General features: G+C 56.5%; 1 protein-coding gene across 1 annotated transcript in view; it reads right to left on the bottom strand.

Annotated features, from left to right (window-relative positions):
• Positions 1-192: 192 nt before the first annotated feature.
• The window catches only part of REXO2 (RNA exonuclease 2), a 33,788-nt gene continuing 13,680 nt past the window's right edge, over positions 193-20,300 (bottom strand). Inside the window, exons 5-7 of the mRNA XM_066606077.1 lie at positions 11,887-11,995; positions 11,478-11,531; positions 193-489 (exon numbers count right to left, since the gene is read on the bottom strand). Coding sequence (XP_066462174.1) covers positions 399-489; positions 11,478-11,531; positions 11,887-11,995 — 254 coding nt within the window. The 3' untranslated portion in view covers positions 193-398. The remainder of the gene's footprint in view (positions 490-11,477; positions 11,532-11,886; positions 11,996-20,300) is intronic.

Genomic DNA, 20,300 nt, shown 5'->3' with positions numbered 1-20,300 from the left:
GCTTCCTGACTGATGATTGGCTGCATGCTGCCTTCTGTAGCAGGCATTGTGGGAAATCTGATTTTCCCCCAAAATCAGTTCAGACTTACCTGATTCACTTTTACCAAAATCGAGTCAATGTCATCACCCGGCTCATCAAGATGAGCAACACTATCCAGAGTCGTTGCAGTTGAGGGAAGACGACAACATCGATGCGGCTTTACAAGAAAGCACTTTATTGGCAACAAAAAATTCAAAATAAGCAACTTTGTTAAATATGTAAAACTTTGTCCCCATCGGAGCCTCCACCCAACACCCCCGGCTGAGGCCATCAGCAGCACGTGATCTAGTCGTACGAATGAACACGTGGAGCGACCGTGCGCCTGTACCGATATGCGGTGACGTAGTGGACTAACGCCTCATCCTTTCTTCTCATCAGTCACCTTCTTAAAAACATTCTGCCTGTAGAACTGAAGCTCCTTGATGCTCTCTGTGATATCGCCCAACGCTCTGCGAAGACAAGAACAAACGTGACGGTCCGGGTGGAAGAGCAGAAAGCGGCAGCGCAGAGTTACTAGATGCAGGATCGGCGGCACGGTCGCGCAGGTTCGGCGGTACGGTCGCGCAGGACATAATGGCTGCAGGGTTTCTGGGGCAGAATTTGCTGAGGAGAACCGTGGAACAAGTGAATAAGATTAAACAGCAAAGAAAAAAAAAATCAGATCTGCGCGGTACGAAAAGTTCTGCATGGGATCCACATTGTGCGCAGCGCGTCCTTCAAGCTCAGATTTTAAATAGGATTTCACCAATTTCCATGATTTTTGCGTTAGAATTCCTTTCAACTCAGCGACTTCTTTTTGTCTAATGACCCCCCCAAAAATTTACCGTGACCAGGAAACTCTTGGAGCACTGGTGGCACCATCCCATCTCAGGGCAAGGCCGCCTCGCTGCCGTCAGGATGGCTATGTTGCCCATATAAAGCGGTTTTAGTTCCGGCATTGCCAGTCTGTCCCACAGAACATTTGAGTGGATCCAAAGACTCCAAGGGGTTTTCCAGGCAGCAGCTGCTGTCAGAGCCGCGATACACCGGGGGGGAGGGGGAGATGCTGTTTTAACCGCCTGTTTAGTGGCCGGCGGAAGCCTCTGCTCTGACCCGTGTGTAGTGGCACTTGTAATTGCAGGCTGGGGGCCCACTGATTTCAATGAGAGCTGCACCTGCAATTACAAGCTCCGGCCACTACACAGGGTAGAGCTTCTAAAAAGAGGTTGTCTCCATCCTCCAAAAATAGTGCCCTACGCAGGGGCGTAACTAAAGGCTATAGGGCCCGGGTGCAAAAGTTTAGCTGGGCTCCCCCTCTCCATCTGTACCCATACCTAGAGGCATAACTTGAAGATTCAGGGCCCCAATGCAAAACCTGTAACGGGGCCCCCAACTATAATGCTTTATTCATAGTACTGGGCTCCTTGTATGGAGAAGAGAGGCCTTATGGGCCCCCTAAGGCTCCTGGGCCCGGGTGCAACCGCATCCCCTGCATCCTCTATAGTTACACCCCTGGCCTTTCAAATCTGTTATATCACCAGGCTGCACAGATAGTGCTAATTGTAGCTTGGAATTGTGACCCCCTAACAGTCAAGCGGGTCCTTTCTGAGTGCCTCACAACTTCTCCCAGCTCCCTGAGAGGGATAATGTGGCCGCCGTTACACGATTCCCATATTCCAACCCCTTCCTTAGGACATTCTTACCAGGTCAGAACTCATTTCATTTCCTCTCCACTTACAACCACTTGTGCTGAATCTCAACTTCCCTCCAGGGCAACCTCCATCTGCTTCTCTAGGGGGGTCCCCGGCAGGTCTAACCACCATTGGAAGGCTCCACATAGGGAATATCCGATCCTGTCTCCACAGGAACTATGCTATATCCCCAAGAGAGCACTTGAGTTAGCTGCAGGTCTGTCACTCCCTACCCACTGCTACAATTCCCCACGAGGTGAGGGGGCGATATCTGATTTATAAAGCCAATTTAGAACTTTTCGCTGGCCTCACTTCATACATGTGGATCTGGGAAAGAACTGGGCCGACTCCCGAAGAGATCTCCAGGCAACAGACTAGATAACACTAGCGCCACTAATCCACCCAACAACATGGTATAAAGTGCTCACAGATTGGGATCTGAACTCAGAGAGGCTTTCCAGAATGTTCCCATCCCCCATTTGTACTTATGCTTCCGTGACTGCGGGGGCGCTGTGACCCATCCCACCATCTGGTCCTGTCACACAGTTGCATATGAAAAGAGAGTCATCAGACTTAAATTCCAAACTTGGAGTGGGGATTCTGCACTCTTACCCGGCAACATACTGGGCCTCCCCAAAAAATACTGAGCGGCCTGGGTGCACATTTCACCAGCAGCGAAGTGGATCGTTGCAGTTGGAGGAGGTCTGTAACCATTCCCTTTCTTAAGTCCCCAAGATTAAGGAGACTCAATGTTCTGAAAACCTAGTATGATTGAAAGTAAGCTGCCCAGAAGAGAGACTGTGCGGTCAGTCACGTGCAATACATGGTAAAAAACCCCCGTGGACACCAGGGCTTTGGTACAGATTTGGCTACTGCTTAAAACCTGCCGGGAATCCGCCCCGTTATGGATCATCAGGACCTCCAGAAGCCCCGACAATCCCAGCTGTGCAGGGGGCTGCAGCAAAGCCCCAACTTCACACGAACCCCACAAGCCTGAAGGGCCAGTCAGGGAATTATTTTTCCCCCAGTCGTCTCCACGACAGCACCAATGAGATTGCCTCCTCCTGGTAGGACAGGAACATACTGAGAGGTTAAAAGCTCCCCCCCTTCCCCACTTTCCTCAGTGTCTTCCTGTCCTGCCAGGAGGCAGGATCTATGAGAGGAGCTGGTGGAGAAACCAGCGAAAGCATACAGGCGGATCGGAAGGCAGTGGCTCACCCTGTCATCCCTTCGCAGCCAGACGACTCCCGGGACGCCACATCAGGGTGGTAACCCCCGGGCCAGGTTCCTCCCGCGGCGGCCCATGGGGGGTTCAAAGCGGGAGCCTCAGTCCCCCTCGTCCTCCGGCAGAAATTACAGCGCGGCGCTCCAGGAAGCCCTTTGACGGCAGGGGGCGGGGCGCCGCATCTCACGTCCAGCGCGATGACGTCATCGCGTCTGCATTAGGAGCGGAGGGGGCGGGGCTTAGCGCAGGAGCGCGAAAATTCAAATAGGAACCTGAGAGAAGCCAGAACACCAGCATCACAGGTCGCAGGGTGTCTGCAGCACTGGTATAAAGATGAGTGCTCCAGCCCCAGAGACAGCTGAAACCTCAGCCTCAGCGGCCGTAAGTAGCCAGTGCGGCAAAAATACAATGCAAATATCCAGTATGTTGTGTATGGAAAAATTGCATGTTTACCCGCAAAAATGCTTTGTTTGTCAGGGGGATAAAAAAGACATCCCCCCCAGAACAAAACTGCGAAAATGCGTGGAATGCGGGACGAGACTGCCAGCCACGTACCAGAGGCCTCTATGCAAGGCATGCGTGGCTAGGCTAGTCAGAGAGGAATCGGGGGGATTCCTGGATGACGTTAGAAAGCTGGTGAAGGAAGAGGTTCAATCAGCTCTAACGTCACTGCCGGCACCGCCAGCGAAACGCCAAAGAAAGGCATATGTTCCCGAGGAGTCTTCTGATTCCGAGAACTCCATCGGATCAGAGCAAGAGGAGCAGGCGGCCGAAGAGTCCTCAGAGGAGGAGGACTACAGGAAATATTTGTTCCATCAAGATGAGTTGACGGAACTAATTAAATCAGTTAGGGCTACGCTAAAAATAGAACAGCCCAGAGAGCCGCGGACCCGACAGGATGAGATATTCAGTGGACTTGGGGAGAGGCGCAAACATACCTTCCCGGTCCACAAAAACATCTCTAAAATAATTCAGAGAGAGTGGAGTAAACCAGACGCAGGTTCCTACTCCGCTCGAGGCGTAAAAAGGAGATACCCCCTGGAGGAGGAAGCTTGCGCAAGCTGGGACGAAATACCTAAGGTAGACGTCCCGGTGGCCAAGGTAGCCAAGAGGACGACTCTGCCCTTTGAGGATGCCGCACAGCTAAAAGACCCCATGGATCGCAAGGCAGAGGGACTCCTAAAGAAATCATGGGAGGCAGCGGCAAACATCCTTAGGCCAGGGATCGCAGCCACTTGCGTGGCGCGGACCCTGGGGGTATGGTTAGAGCAGCTGGAACTACATCTGACCAACAAAACACCGAGGGATCAGATCCTTAACTCCCTTCCCATCCTGCGCATGGCCACTGACTTCCTAGCGGACGCCGCAGCCGAGACCGTCAAACTCTCAGCAAAAGCCACAGCCCGCGCTAACTCAGCCAGAAGGGTGTTATGGCTGAGGTCATGGTCAGGCGACCTGGCCTCGAAAAACAAATTGTGTGCCCTCCCATTCTACGGCCAATTTCTATTCGGACCGGACCTAGATAAAATTCTAGAGAAGGCGGCCGACAGGAAAAAAGGGTTCCCTGAGGAAAAACCACAGAGAGTGAAGACCTTTCCCCGGGCCCCAATGCAGCAGCCCGAGGCCTACCGAGGCAAGGGCAAGACAGGCCGCTGGAGTTACCCCAAGGGGGGCAGAGGAAGGAATATCCTCTTCAACCCCCATCAGGGGGAGCCGAAGCAAAGACCCTGACGCCATCCCCGTAGGGGCAAGGCTGGGGAGCTTTGTGGATCAATGGGCCGCAATCTGCGGGGGCCCATGGATCCCAAAGATCCTACAGCACGGATACCAGATAGAGCTGGTATCCATCCCCAGAAGGAAATTTATTACCACGCGAGCCCCAAAAAAACAGCTACATTTACTAAGGCAAAGCGTGCGCGACTTGCAGCGGTTAAACGCAATATCTCCCGTACCGCGAAACGAGGAAACCCAGGGCTATTACTCCAGGCTCTTTTTAGTAAAAAAACCCGGCGGGAAACACCGGACGATAATAAACCTGAAAGACCTGAACACCTGCGTCCGATACAGGAGATTCAAAATGGAAACCATCTCCTCGACAATAAAGTTGATCCCCAGAGGAGCCTACATGGCGTCCATCGATCTGAAGGACGCGTATTTTCACATCCCGATCCACAAAGATTCACAGAAATACCTGCGGTTCGCAGTGGACATGGGCGGAAGAACAGAGCACCACCAGTTCAGATGCCTGCCCTTCGGGATATCCTCAGCTCCCAGAATCTTTACCAAGATTATGGCGGAGGTAGCCGCCCACCTGAGAGAAAAATCGATCCTAGTAGTACCGTACCTGGACGATATTCTATTAATAGCAGAGTCCAAAAAACTCCTAACCAAACATCTGGAGACAGTGCTACAACTTCTCCAATCATTGGGATGGATTATAAACTGGGAAAAATCCAGCCTAGATCCCGGCAAGCAGAAGACGTTTCTGGGAATAACTCTCGACTCAGAATCGCAATGCTCCTACCTACCCGAGGAGAGAATACAAAAAATCCGCAGAATAGTCAAAACCTTCCTACGAAGACGATTCTGCACAATTCGGGAGGCAATGTCTCTTCTGGGGAGCTTGACATCATGCATCCCAGGAGTAGCATGGGCCCAGGCCCACACCAGAGCCCTACAGGCCGTAGTCCTATCCTCGTGGGACAAAAGGCAGTCCTCGCTAGGGGCAAGGATGTACATCCCAAACAGGGCAAAAACATCCCTGCGTTGGTGGACATCCCCAGAGAACCTGCGGAGAGGGGTTCACTGGCTACAAAACCCAGCCATCCACATCACAACAGACGCAAGCGCCTGTGGATGGGGAGCGCATGTGGGGAACCAATTCTTTCAGGGTCCCTGGCCTCAGAGGATAAAAGAACAATCCTCAAATTTCAGAGAACTACAGGCAGTTTGGCAGGTTCTACAGCAGTTGGGCAACTCGCTACAGAACCATCACATAAAAATACTGTCAGACAATGTCACCGCGGTCGCTCACATACGACACCAAGGGGGCACAAGATCTCCCCCACTGCAAAGCATCGCACACAAAATCTTTCACTGGGCGGAGGGCCGGATCCTCTCGATCACGGCAACCCACTTAAAGGGGACACTAAATGGAAAAGCAGACTTCCTCAGCAGGAAGCAGATAGACCCAGGAGAGTGGTCCCTCTCCCCAGAGGCATTCAAAATCTTAACCAACCGGTGGGGGACCCCACAGTTGGACCTCTTCGCAACCAGGGAGAACACAAAAGTAGGCAACTTTTTCTCCCTCCGGCCAGGAGATCGTCCGATAGCGGTAGACGCCCCGGGCCAGGACTGGGGACAAGGACTGGCCTACGCCTTTCCTCCCATACCACTAATCCCCAGGGTTTTACAGCACTTCAGAACCCAGGGATGCACGCTAATCCTAGTGACCCCCTTCTGGCCAAAAAGAAGCTGGTTCGGTCTTCTGACAACACTGAGCGTCCAGGACCCAGTCACCTTGCCTACCTGGACGGATCTTCTATCGCAGGGGCCACTGAACCACCCCGGCCTAGACAAACTCCATTTAACGGCATGGCTCTTGAGGAATCCTCGCTAAGAAAGAAAGGATTCTCAGAGAAAGTAGTAGAAACCCTAATGTCCAGTAGGAAAAAGACGACCCACCTGATCTACCAGAAGGTCTGGAGAAAGTTTTCCTCATGGAGACAGGGAAGGGATCGCGGGGATTCTATCCCCGACACTCCGCTAATCTTAGAATTCCTGCAGGAGGGCTTAGAGATGGGCCTCTCCCCGAGCACCCTAAAAGTCCAAGTTTCAGCCCTTAGCGCTATCTGCGACACAAAATTCGCAGACGATAGATGGGTCCACAGGTTCCTAACAGCAGCAGCTAGACTACGCCCTAGGCCCATAAACCTGTTCCCAGACTGGAACCTTAATTGGGTTCTAGGGGCCATGACAGCGGTACCATTCGAACCGATCAAAGCGCTACCTATAAGAATGCTGACAATCAAGACCATCTTCCTAGTAGCCATTACATCCGCAAGACGGGTTAGCGAACTACAGGCCTTGTCCATCCGCCACCCGTTTATGAAAATCGCAGACACCAAACTAATATTTAAAACAGACCCGGCCTTTATGCCGAAAGTAGTGTCAGATTTTCATAGGTCCCAGGATATAATAATCCCCTCATTCTTCAGCCACCCAAAAAACGAGGAGGAAAGAACCCTAAGCTGCCTGGACGTTAGGAGAGCAGTCCTAACCTACATAGATACAACAAGCCACTGGAGGCGGGACGACAACCTGTTCGTCCAGTTCAGTGGCCCAAATAAGGGTAGCAAAGCAGCGAAAAATTCCATAGCCAGGTGGATCCGCCTGGCCATCATAGAATCCTATAAGGCCCTCGGGAAGGAGATCCCGCTAGCGCTTAAAGCCCATTCCACAAGGGCAGTAGCGTCCTCGTGGGCCGAACACAGTTCAGCCTCGGTCGAGCAAATTTGCAAGGCCGCAGTCTGGAAAAAACCCCACACGTTTACTAAACACTATAGGGTAAAAGTGCAGCAGGACGAGGACATGGCCTTCGGCCGCAAAGTCCTCTCGGCAGCGATCCCACCCTAATAAACTTTAGTTGGTACGTCTCATTGGTGCTGTCGTGGAGACGACTGGGGGAAAAAGTGGATTATACCCACCTGATAATCAGGTTTCCAGTAGTCTCCACGACAGCACCCGTACCTTTCCCGCCCTAGAAAAATAAAATAATAAATTTAAAAATTAAAAAACCCCGGTTAGGGGAAAAAATTTAAGTTTAGCTCCTGCCCCGGCAATTCGTTAGAATCCACTGAGGAAAGTGGGGAAGGGGGGGAGCTTTTAACCTCTCAGTATGTTCCTGTCCTACCAGGAGGAGGCAATCTCATTGGTGCTGTCATGGAGACTACTGGAAACCTGATTATCAGGTGGGTATAATCCACTTTTTTCTATGCGTTATGTAACTGGTCCAGTTACTAGTCGGCATGCGTATGTATGTATGTATGTATGTATGTATGTATGTATGTATGTATGTATGGAGAGAAACTCCCTAAAATCTTTTGTACTTTTCTTTATAAATATATTTTTGACATAAGATCTGCAGGTGAAGACCGTCCAATCGGTCAGCTCCTAGTAACTCACCTGGTGCACTGCTGACCTCTAGTGGGAGTTGTAGGAACTTCATTTCATGGAGAACACTAACCTTAAAGTGATATTCTGCTAATAAGTTATTGCCCATCTGTGGGGGGGGGGATTACTAGCTGATCAGTGGGGGTCCGACCGCTGGGTTTGGTTGGTCCCCGAAGGAATAAAGCAAAGGCTGCTCCATTCACTTCAATAAGAGCCCCAAAGATTACGAAATGCTTCAGCTTGCCAATTACCAACGCCGTCAGTGAAATGCATAGTGATGGCACGCACATGAGCGGCCGGACCCCACTGATCAACAAGTCATCCACTATGCCATGGATTGAGGAAAATAGTCTTGTCCCACCCCTTTATCTCCAGCAGCGCTGGTTCAGCTGCACAACCGCCCCTTCCATTTACTTGGTTACCTTCAGGACCCCCATTCTCATGATCAGCGGGTGCGCCCCAAATGATCAGATAGAAACTATCCCCGAATCACAGGGGGTAAATATTTGTGGGACAAACCATTTAACTCTTTCTTGCAAAGGGATTTACGATTACTTCCTTATTTGGTCACCTGACCACTAATGGCTTTAGTAGTACGTCCCGGTAATCATCCCGGCACAGAAGCGGTGATCCGGGCCATTCAACCCCTTAGATGCCACAGCATAGAAGGATTATTACAGAGGGTAAGGGCAACCTCTGCAACCCATTAATTCTCCCGTAACACGATGGCAGGGGGTCAATGATTCTGAGGATCAGTGGGGGTCCCAGAGGTCCGACCCCTATGTGACTACATGCCATCACTCTATAAGATGGCAAATCTCCTTTAAGGCCATGGTCATATCTGCGTTTGGCACATCCGTCACAGATCCACTATGAAATACAAGATATAAAATGTCCTTCATCCAGTAAAATGCCAGTTGGCTGAATAGAAAGCGAATGAACGCCATCCAGCGCCGCTGCGTTCCGTCCCGTAACGGAGCAGGAAGGCGGAATCCCAGAACAGATGTGAGCAGAGCCTAAACCTAGGCCTACAAATATCCAACCTCCATCTACAGTTTATGGCCATCGTACTATTATCACCCATCCATGGACTAGTGATAAAGGTCAGATAATCCCAAGAATCGGGGTTCCAGGCCTCCTCCTCCTCCTCCTCCTCACGGCACTGCAAGCAGGACTGAAGCAACACAAACAGTCTCCTGGAAAATTAACGAAGCAGCACGGAAAATAACGGGGAGAGCGGAGCATTTGTACTCGGCCATTTCCATCAGGACCAGGGAGAGTGAGGGGGTGCATCGAGGAAGGGGAGGAGACACAGAAACCTCATTCTGGGGATCGTGGGGGGCTCAGCGGTGATATCCCCAGCAATCACTCCTTGTATCACCTATCTTGTGCATAATGACAAAAAATGATCTTGGGATACCCCTTTAGGCATGGAAACGTGTGGCAGGCAAATGCTATGATTTTAGACTACCAGTAGAGAGGAGCGTCTGATCGTCCGACAAGCACCAGCAGCTCCAAGTGTTTCACTGTCCACCATCCAGCGTCAGGGGGCGCCATCGTTACACGACTGTCGGAACCATTTCCAGGCAAGTGGCGGAAGGACATTTGGACTCATCGCCCCCATTACATGTCCGGCCTCTGACCCCCACCGTCGCCACCATTACATGTCCCGCCTCTGACCCCCACCGCCGCCCCCATTACATGTCCCGCCTCTGACCCCCACCGCCACCCCCATTACATGTCCCGCCTCTGACCCCCACCGCCGCCCCCATTACATGTATGGCCTCTGACCCCCACCGTCGCCCCCATTACATGTCCGGCCTCTGACCCCCACCGTCGCCCCCATTACATGTCCGGCCTCTGACCCCCACCGCCGCCCCCATTACATGTCCGGCCTCTGACCCCCACCGCCGCCCCCATTACATGTCCGGCCTCTGACCCCCACCGCCGCCCCCATTACATGTCCGGCCTCTGACCCCCACCGCCGCCCCCATTACATGTCCTGCCTCTGACCCCCACCGCCGCCCCCACTACATGTCCTGCCTCTGACCCCCACCGCCGCCCCCACTACATGTCCTGCCTCTGACCCCCACCGCCGCCCCCATTACATGTCCTGCCTCTGACCCCCACCGCCGCCCCCATTACATGTCCTGCCTCTGACCCCCACCGCCGCCCCCATTACATGTCCTGCCTCTGACCCCCACCGCCGCCCCCATTACATGTCCGGCCTCTGACCCCCACCGCCGCCGTTTGCAGTGATGTTGTGAACACCACCACTGGACTCTGGGAGGGGAACCGGGTTGTCTTCAGCGACGAATCCAGGTTCAGTTTGAACGCTGACGACGGCCGTGTTCATGTTTGGAGACCGCAGAGTGAGCGCCTCAATCCTGCCCCCTGCTGGTGTGATGGTCGGGGGCGGGGGGGGGGGGGGGAATCATCGCTCAGGAAAGTCGGTCCCCCTAGTGGTGGTACAAGGGACAATAACAGCTCAGCAATATGTTCAGGACATCCTGCAGCCACATGTGTTCCTCCCATGGCGGCTTCCAGCAGAATAATGCTCGGCCGCACACACAAGGGGGTCCCAGGAAGCCCCCACAACATCCAAGCTAGAGGCGGTACAACAGGGTACTAGAGCCTCCATGCCAACCTGTATCACATCTGGTATCCAAGCTACAGGCAATACATCAGGGTACTAGAGCCTCCATGCCCACCCATATCACATCTTGTATCCAAGCTAGAGGCGGTACAACAGGGTACTAGAGCCTTCAAGCCCGTCTGTATCACATCTTGTATCCAAGCTAGGGGTGATACAACATGGTACAAGAGCTTCCATGCCCGCCAGTATCACATCTTGTATCCAAGCTAGAGGCGGTACTAAAGCCCACGATAAGGTAAAGTAGGACCATGCTAACAGTGAGCGAAATGCAGGAACCATTCCCAAGTGAAATGCAAACTACCAGACCTTCTCACACAAGTAAGAACCAAGGAGCCTTGTTGCCCAGGTTAGAGAATCCCCGCCAGCGGCCATATTTCTTTCTACTAACAAAGCCACATGGGCAAGTAGACCGCTACATGGAGGAGCAGCAGAAGTGAAGATCCTGATGACCAACCACATATTGGGGGATTCTTCGTATTACAGCAGCACATAAACAGGACAAAGGGTGGCAGGCAAACGATTCGTGTGCCACGCAGGCATCCAACCGACTAATGATGCCACATATGATTCAGCCCTCCATCACCAAGTGAACCCCACGGACCGACAACCCCGGCTCACCAGCGTCTAAAGCCAGACTGCCTTATCTAGAGGAGCCCGGCCATATAGCAAGGGATCGGCAGACATTACGGACCGGATGGTCAGTGCTGCACCTACCTGTGAGACGCGGCTTTCTTTGGTGCGCATTCATATTCCACAGGATACCAACGCCTGAAACAAGAGGAGACGCTCCATAAGTATCCACAAGCAGCGGCGCACGTTTACTGACCCACCCCGATAGACAAAGCAAGCGCAGACCAGACAGACGTACATTGTGCCGGATTTATCACAGCGCCGCTGCGGGGGGAGAACGCATCTTTAGGCGGGCGGGTCTAACATTTACACCAAGAACATCATCCGCAGGGAGTTTGTACGTTCTCCTTCTGTGTGTTTCTTCCAAGTATTCCGATTTCCTCCCACACTCCAAGACACAGCTAGGCGACCTTAGCCGGAGCCCCAGTGATGTGATGTACCGCGCTGCGGAATACGTAGGCGCTATATAAATGTGTACAATACAAGGTATTACCTGCAGAGCTCTTTGACGGTGCTGACATCGATTATCCTGTAGTGCAGATGTCTCATGAACTGCGGCATATACTTGCTCAGAAACACTTTGTCCACGTGCACAGAGTTTCCTGTGAAGAATGAACATGGATTACACTTCCATCCAACGTCGCCCCTTCCCAACCAGTACTGTACTTGTACGGCTCGTCGCTGCGTGGAGCGGGCTCAGGAGCCGAGCCTGCTCCGTAGATGGCGGGTAACTGATCCCTTTAAGATGCCGCTGTCCGTTCTCTCACCATGGTGAAGACCCCCAGGCCTGCCATGGATGTCAGGAACGTAGCTCCCAGAGGTACCCCATATGAATGGAGTGGTGTCACTCCTGCATGCTGCCTCTTCATTCATGTCAATGGAGGCATCGGAGGTTACAGAACACTTGAGCGCAAATTCTGGTGCTTCCATTGAGATGAATGGAGAGGCAGCGCGCATGTGCGGATCTTCTGCAGCCCATTCTCAGGATCCATGGGGTCCCAAACAAGTTCTGCCCTGGCCCCAAAACACCCTACAGGACTAGACAGAAAGGACTGGACCTGCAGCCCTCAGGTAACATCGGCAACAAGAGGACGGTCTTCACCTCAGACAATAATATCCTTACTAGAACACATGAAGTCTGCTGATCAAACAGCTACTTAGATTGTAGGAGCGGTCACATGAAAGAGTGGAAACCGAACGTCCGCTATAGTTAGAGAGCAATGGAACTTCCCAAGAGCCCGCGGTCCACACAAAGGGGATCCGGACAGCTTGCTAAAATCTGCTGTATCCAAAGCCCAAGATCTGAGGACCAATCTCAAATCACAAGACAGCGGAAGAAACGAGACGGACGCACGAGGAGGAAGGGAAGATGATGTAGCAGAGCCGACCCAGAAAGACCTCTTATCTCACGGTGCAATAATAACCAAGAACCTCCTCACTAGACGGGGAAATACTGAAAGGAGATGCTTGTCTTAAAGGATCGTCACACAAGACCCAAAGCCTTAGTCTAGTGCAGAAGCCCAGCAGATCAGATATGGATAGTTGGTAACGCTCCAGCATTTAGTGGTGCTGCTTAAAGGAGTCGACGCGTTTCTCTGGCAATATGGACAGTTGAACGCATGAGGTTAGATGTTAACAAAACGTCATATAATTATTATAGAACCTTCAGACATCGACAGACTGAGCTGTTACAATGAGTGACAGATCGGTGATCACATGACCGGGAACCCCACACAGCGCTCCCCGCTGACACCTCCCCTCACTCAGCTGTCTGACAGGGAGATTCTAAATATACCAGGCACTCCAGCCTTCTGTGCATGCGCACAAAACATTGGCGCGTGTGTAGAAGCCGGTGACAAGTCCAGATCCCCGCGGAGGATGGCGGTGAGTATTTTCAGCTGCCCTCATGGATCAGATTCACTAGGGGAGCTGAATCTTTAATTTTTTAAAATTTATTTACCTTCATGCGATTGCCGCTATGACCGAGGGGGAGGGGGCTTCCCATGGCCCCCCATGACAGCTTCAGGTTGTTGGCTACCTCCGGCAGCTGACAGCATGGAGCTGTCACGTCCACAGCCTGCAGGGCTTTAATCCTAAGAGAAAGCATGTTTTTACCGCCCTGGGGATTAAAACCCAGCAAAGCAGGACTAAAGTCTATGGGTTGGTCACTAAGGGGTTAAATATCATTTGCAGGCTCCACCTCCTTCTCTTCCCCTTGCTGTTGGGGTCCCCCAGGGCTCGCTTCTCGGCCCCCTCCTCTTCTCCATCTACACAGCCCCTATTAGGCAAACCATCAGTAGTTTTGGCTTTCAGTACCATCTCTACCCCTCCTCCCGTGACATCCCAGCGCCGCTCCTCCAGAACATCACCGGCTGTCTGTCCGCTGTCTCTAACACCATGTCCGGTCTCTACCTAAAACTAAACCTCTCTAAAACTGACCTGCTGGTGTTTCCACCCTCATCCTGACATCTCCATCTCAGTGTGTGGCACCATAACTCCCAGCATGCCCGCTGCCTTGGAGTCATATCCGACTCCGATCTCTCCTTTACCCCCTACATCCAATCTCTGGCCCGAACATGTCAGCTGCACCTCAAGAACATCGCAAGAATCCGCTCTTTTCTCACTGTGGACACGCTAAAAACGCTTACTGTTGCCCTCATCCACTCCCGGCTCGATTATTACAACTCGCTGCTGATCGGCCTCCCTGCACCAGACTCTACCCCCTCCAATCCATCCTGAATGCGGCAGCCAGGCTCATCTTCCTGTCCAGCCGCTACTCGGACGCCTCTGCCCTGTGCCGGTCACTGCACTGGCTGCCCGGCAAATACAGAATTCAATTCACACTCACCACCCTCATCCACAAGGCAGTCCATGACACCACTCCGCCCTACATTGTATGCCTCGTCCACCGCTCCGCCCTACATTGTATGCCTCGTCCACCGCTCCGCCCTACATTGTATGCCTCGTCCACCGCTCCGCCCTACATTGTATGCCTCGTCCACCGCTCCGCCCTACATTGTATGCCTCATCCACAGCACCGCGCCGCCCCCTGCACTCTATCCCTCGTCCACCGCGCCGCCCCCTGCACTCTATCCCTCGTCCACCGCGCCGCCCCCTGCACTCTATCCCTCGTCCACCGCGCCGCCCCCTGCACTCTATCCCTCGTCCACCGCGCCGCCCCCTGCACTCTATCCCTCGTCCACCGCGCCGCCCCCTGCACTCTATCCCTCGTCCACCGCGCCGCCCCCTGCACTCTATCCCTCGTCCACCGCGCCGCCCCCTGCACTCTATCCCTCGTCCACCGCGCCGCCCCCTGCACTCTATCCCTCGTCCACCGCGCCGCCCCCTGCACTCTATCCCTCGTCCACCGCGCCGCCCCCTGCACTCTATCCCTCGTCCACCGCGCCGCCCCCTGCACTCTATCCCTCGTCCACCGCGCCGCCCCCTGCACTCTATCCCTCGTCCACCGCGCCGCCCCCTGCACTCTATCCCTCGTCCACCGCGCCGCCCCCTGCACTCTATCCCTCGTCCACCGCGCCGCCCCCTGCACTCTATCCCTCGTCCACCGCGCCGCCCCCTGCACTCTATCCCTCGTCCACCGCGCCGCCCCCTGCACTCTATCCCTCGTCCACCGCGCCGCCCCCTGCACTCTATCCCTCGTCCACCGCGCCGCCCCCTGCACTCTATCCCTCGTCCACCGCGCCGCCCCCTGCACTCTATCCCTCGTCCACCGCGCCGCCCCCTGCACTCTATCCCTCGTCCACCGCGCCGCCCCCTGCACTCTATCCCTCGTCCACCGCGCCGCCCCCTGCACTCTATCCCTCCGTCCACCGCGCCGCCCTGCACTGTATCCCTCCGTCCACCGCGCCGCCCTGCACTGTATCCCTCCGTCCACCGCGCCGCCCTGCACTGTATCCCTCCGTCCACCGCGCCGCCCTGCACTGTATCCCTCGTCCACAGCGCCGCCCCGCACTGTATCCCTCGTCCACAGCGCCGCCCCGCACTGTATCCCTCGTCCACAGCGCCGCCCCGCACTGTATCCCTCGTCCACAGCGCCGCCCCGCACTGTATCCCTCGTCCACAGCGCCGCCCTGCACTGTATCCCTCGTCCACAGCGCCGCCCCGCACTGTATCCCTCGTCCACAGCGCCGCCCCGCACTGTATCCCTCGTCCACAGCGCCGCCCCGCACTGTATCCCTCGTCCACAGCGCCGCCCCGCACTGTATCCCTCGTCCACAGCGCCGCCCCGCACTGTATCCCTCGTCCACAGCGCCGCCCCGCACTGTATCCCTCGTCCACAGCGCCGCCCCGCACTGTATCCCTCGTCCACCGCGCCGCCCCGCACTGTATCCCTCGTCCACCGCGCCGCCCCGCACTGTATCCCTCGTCCACCGCGCCGCCCCGCACTGTATCCCTCGTCCACCGCGCCGCCCCGCACTGTATCCCTCGTCCACCGCGCCGCCCTACACTGTATCCCTCCGTCCACCGCGCCGCCCTACACTGTATCCCTCCGTCCACCGCGCCGCCCTACACTGTATCCCTCCGTCCACCGCGCCGCCCTACACTGTATCCCTCCGTCCACCGCGCCGCCCTACACTGTATCCCTCCGTCCACCGCGCCGCCCTACACTGTATCCCTCCGTCCACCGCGCCGCCCTACACTGTATCCCTCCGTCCACCGCGCCGCCCTACACTGTATCCCTCCGTCCACCGCGCCGCCCTACACTGTATCCCTCCGTCCACCGCGCCGCCCTACACTGTATCCCTCCGTCCACCGCGCCGCCCTACACTGTATCCCTCCGTCCACCGCGCCGCCCTACACTGTATCCCTCGTCCACCGCGCCGCCCTACACTGTATCCCTCCGTCCACCGCGCCGCCCTACACTGTATCCCTCCGTCCACCGCGCCGCCCTACACTGTATCCCTCCGTCCACCGCGCCGCCCTACACTGTATCCCTCCGTCCACCGCGCCGCCCTACACTGTATCCCTCCGTCCACCGCGCCGCCCTACACTGTATCCCTCCGTCCACCGCGCCGCCCTACACTGTATCCCTCCGTCCACCGCGCCGCCCTACACTGTATCCCTCCGTCCACCGCGCCGCCCTACACTGTATCCCTCCGTCCACCGCGCCGCCCTACACTGTATCCCTCCGTCCACCGCGCCGCCCTACACTGTATCCCTCCGTCCACCGCGCCGCCCTACACTGTATCCCTCCGTCCACCGCGCCGCCCTACACTGTATCCCTCCGTCCACCGCGCCGCCCTACACTGTATCCCTCCGTCCACCGCGCCGCCCTACACTGTATCCCTCCGTCCACCGCGCCGCCCTACACTGTATCCCTCCGTCCACCGCGCCGCCCTACACTGTATCCCTCCGTCCACCGCGCCGCCCTACACTGTATCCCTCCGTCCACCGCGCCGCCCTACACTGTATCCCTCCGTCCACCGCGCCGCCCTACACTGTATCCCTCCGTCCACCGCGCCGCCCTACACTGTATCCCTCCGTCCACCGCGCCGCCCTACACTGTATCCCTCGTCCACAGCGCCGCCCTACATTGTATCCCTCGTCCACAGCGCCGCCCTACATTGTATCCCTCGTCCACAGCGCCGCCCTACATTGTATTTCTCGTCCACAGCGCCGCCCTACATTGTATCCCTCATCCCTAGTACCCCCCTACAATGTATCCCTCGTCCACAGCACCGCCCTACATTGTATCCCTCGTCCACAGCACCGCCCTACATTGTATCCCTCGTCCACAGCACCGCCCTACATTGTATCCCTCCTCCACAGCACCGCCCTACATTGTATCCCTCCGTCCACCGCGCCGCCCTACACTGTATCCCTCCGTCCACCGCGCCGCCCTACACTGTATCCCTCGTCCACCGCGCCGCCCTACACTGTATCCCTCCGTCCACCGCGCCGCCCTACACTGTATCCCTCCGTCCACCGCGCCGCCCTACACTGTATCCCTCCGTCCACCGCGCCGCCCTACATTGTATCCCTCCGTCCACCGCGCCGCCCTACACTGTATCCCTCCGTCCACCGCGCCGCCCTACACTGTATCCCTCCGTCCACCGCGCCGCCCTACACTGTATCCCTCCGTCCACCGCGCCGCCCTACACTGTATCCCTCCGTCCACCGCGCCGCCCTACACTGTATCCCTCCGTCCACCGCGCCGCCCTACACTGTATCCCTCCGTCCACCGCGCCGCCCTACACTGTATCCCTCCGTCCACCGCGCCGCCCTACACTGTATCCCTCCGTCCACCGCGCCGCCCTACACTGTATCCCTCCGTCCACCGCGCCGCCCTACACTGTATCCCTCCGTCCACCGCGCCGCCCTACACTGTATCCCTCCGTCCACCGCGCCGCCCTACACTGTATCCCTCCGTCCACCGCGCCGCCCTACACTGTATCCCTCCGTCCACCGCGCCGCCCTACACTGTATCCCTCCGTCCACCGCGCCGCCCTACACTGTATCCCTCCGTCCACCGCGCCGCCCTACACTGTATCCCTCCGTCCACCGCGCCGCCCTACACTGTATCCCTCCGTCCACCGCGCCGCCCTACACTGTATCCCTCCGTCCACCGCGCCGCCCTACACTGTATCCCTCCGTCCACCGCGCCGCCCTACACTGTATCCCTCCGTCCACCGCGCCGCCCTACACTGTATCCCTCCGTCCACCGCGCCGCCCTACACTGTATCCCTCCGTCCACCGCGCCGCCCTACACTGTATCCCTCCGTCCACCGCGCCGCCCTACACTGTATCCCTCCGTCCACCGCGCCGCCCTACACTGTATCCCTCCGTCCACCGCGCCGCCCTACACTGTATCCCTCCGTCCACCGCGCCGCCCTACACTGTATCCCTCCGTCCACCGCGCCGCCCTACACTGTATCCCTCCGTCCACCGCGCCGCCCTACACTGTATCCCTCGTCCACCGCGCCGCCCTACACTGTATCCCTCCGTCCACCGCGCCGCCCTACACTGTATCCCTCCGTCCACCGCGCCGCCCTACACTGTATCCCTCCGTCCACCGCGCCGCCCTACACTGTATCCCTCCGTCCACCGCGCCGCCCTACACTGTATCCCTCCGTCCACCGCGCCGCCCTACACTGTATCCCTCCGTCCACCGCGCCGCCCTACACTGTATCCCTCCGTCCACCGCGCCGCCCTACACTGTATCCCTCCGTCCACCGCGCCGCCCTACACTGTATCCCTCCGTCCACCGCGCCGCCCTACACTGTATCCCTCCGTCCACCGCGCCGCCCTACACTGTATCCCTCCGTCCACCGCGCCGCCCTACACTGTATCCCTCCGTCCACCGCGCCGCCCTACACTGTATCCCTCCGTCCACCGCGCCGCCCTACACTGTATCCCTCCGTCCACCGCGCCGCCCTACACTGTATCCCTCCGTCCACCGCGCCGCCCTACACTGTATCCCTCCGTCCACCGCGCCGCCCTACACTGTATCCCTCCGTCCACCGCGCCGCCCTACACTGTATCCCTCCGTCCACCGCGCCGCCCTACACTGTATCCCTCCGTCCACCGCGCCGCCCTACACTGTATCCCTCCGTCCACCGCGCCGCCCTACACTGTATCCCTCCGTCCACCGCGCCGCCCTACACTGTATCCCTCGTCCACAGCGCCGCCCTACATTGTATCCCTCGTCCACAGCGCCGCCCTACATTGTATCCCTCGTCCACAGCGCCGCCCTACATTGTATTTCTCGTCCACAGCGCCGCCCTACATTGTATCCCTCATCCCTAGTACCCCCCTACAATGTATCCCTCGTCCACAGCACCGCCCTACATTGTATCCCTCGTCCACAGCACCGCCCTACATTGTATCCCTCGTCCACAGCACCGCCCTACATTGTATCCCTCCTCCACAGCACCGCCCTACATTGTATCCCTCCTCCACAGCACCGCCCTACATTGTATCCCTCCTCCACAGCACCGCCCTACATTGTATCCCTCCTCCACAGCGCCGCCCTACATTGTATCCCTCCTCCACAGCGCCGCCCTACATTGTATTTCTCATCCACAGCGCCGCCCTACATTGTATTTCTCATCCACAGCGCCGCCCTACATTGTATTTCTCGTCCACAGCACCGCCCTACATTGTATCCCTCGTCCACAGCACCGCCCTACATTGTATCCCTCGTCCACAGCACCGCCCTACATTGTATCCCTCGTCCACAGCACCGCCCTACATTGTATCCCTCGTCCACAGCACCGCCCTACATTGTATCCCTCGTCCACAGCACCGCCCTACATTGTATCCCTCGTCCACAGCACCGCCCTACATTGTATCCCTCGTCCACAGCACCGCCCTACATTGTATCCCTCGTCCACAGCACCGCCCTACATTGTATCCCTCGTCCACAGCACCGCCCTACATTGTATCCCTCGTCCACAGCACCGCCCTACATTGTATCCCTCGTCCACAGCACCGCCCTACATTGTATCCCTCATCCACAGCACCGCCCTACATTGTATCCCTCGTCCAAAGCACCGCCCTACATTGTATCCCTCGTCCACAGCACCGCCCTACATTGTATCCCTCGTCCACAGCACCGCCCTACATTGTATCCCTCGTCCACAGCACCGCCCTACATTGTATCCCTCGTCCACAGCACCGCCCTACATTGTATCCCTCGTCCACAGCACCGCCCTACATTGTATCCCTCTTCCCTAGTACCCCCCTACATTGTATCCCTCGTCCACAGCACCGCCCTACATTGTATCCCTCTTCCCTAGTACCCCCCTACATTGTATCCCTCGTCCACAGCACCGCCCTACATTGTATCCCTCTTCCCTAGTACCCCCCTACATTGTATCCCTCGTCCACAGCACCGCCCTACATTGTATCCCTCTTCCCTAGTACCCCCCTACATTGTATCCCTCG

Source organism: Eleutherodactylus coqui, chromosome 6, assembly GCF_035609145.1.
Source record: "Eleutherodactylus coqui strain aEleCoq1 chromosome 6, aEleCoq1.hap1, whole genome shotgun sequence".
NCBI classification, from domain to species: domain Eukaryota; kingdom Metazoa; phylum Chordata; class Amphibia; order Anura; family Eleutherodactylidae; genus Eleutherodactylus; species Eleutherodactylus coqui.
This window is presented reverse-complemented; position numbering and strand designations above follow the sequence as displayed.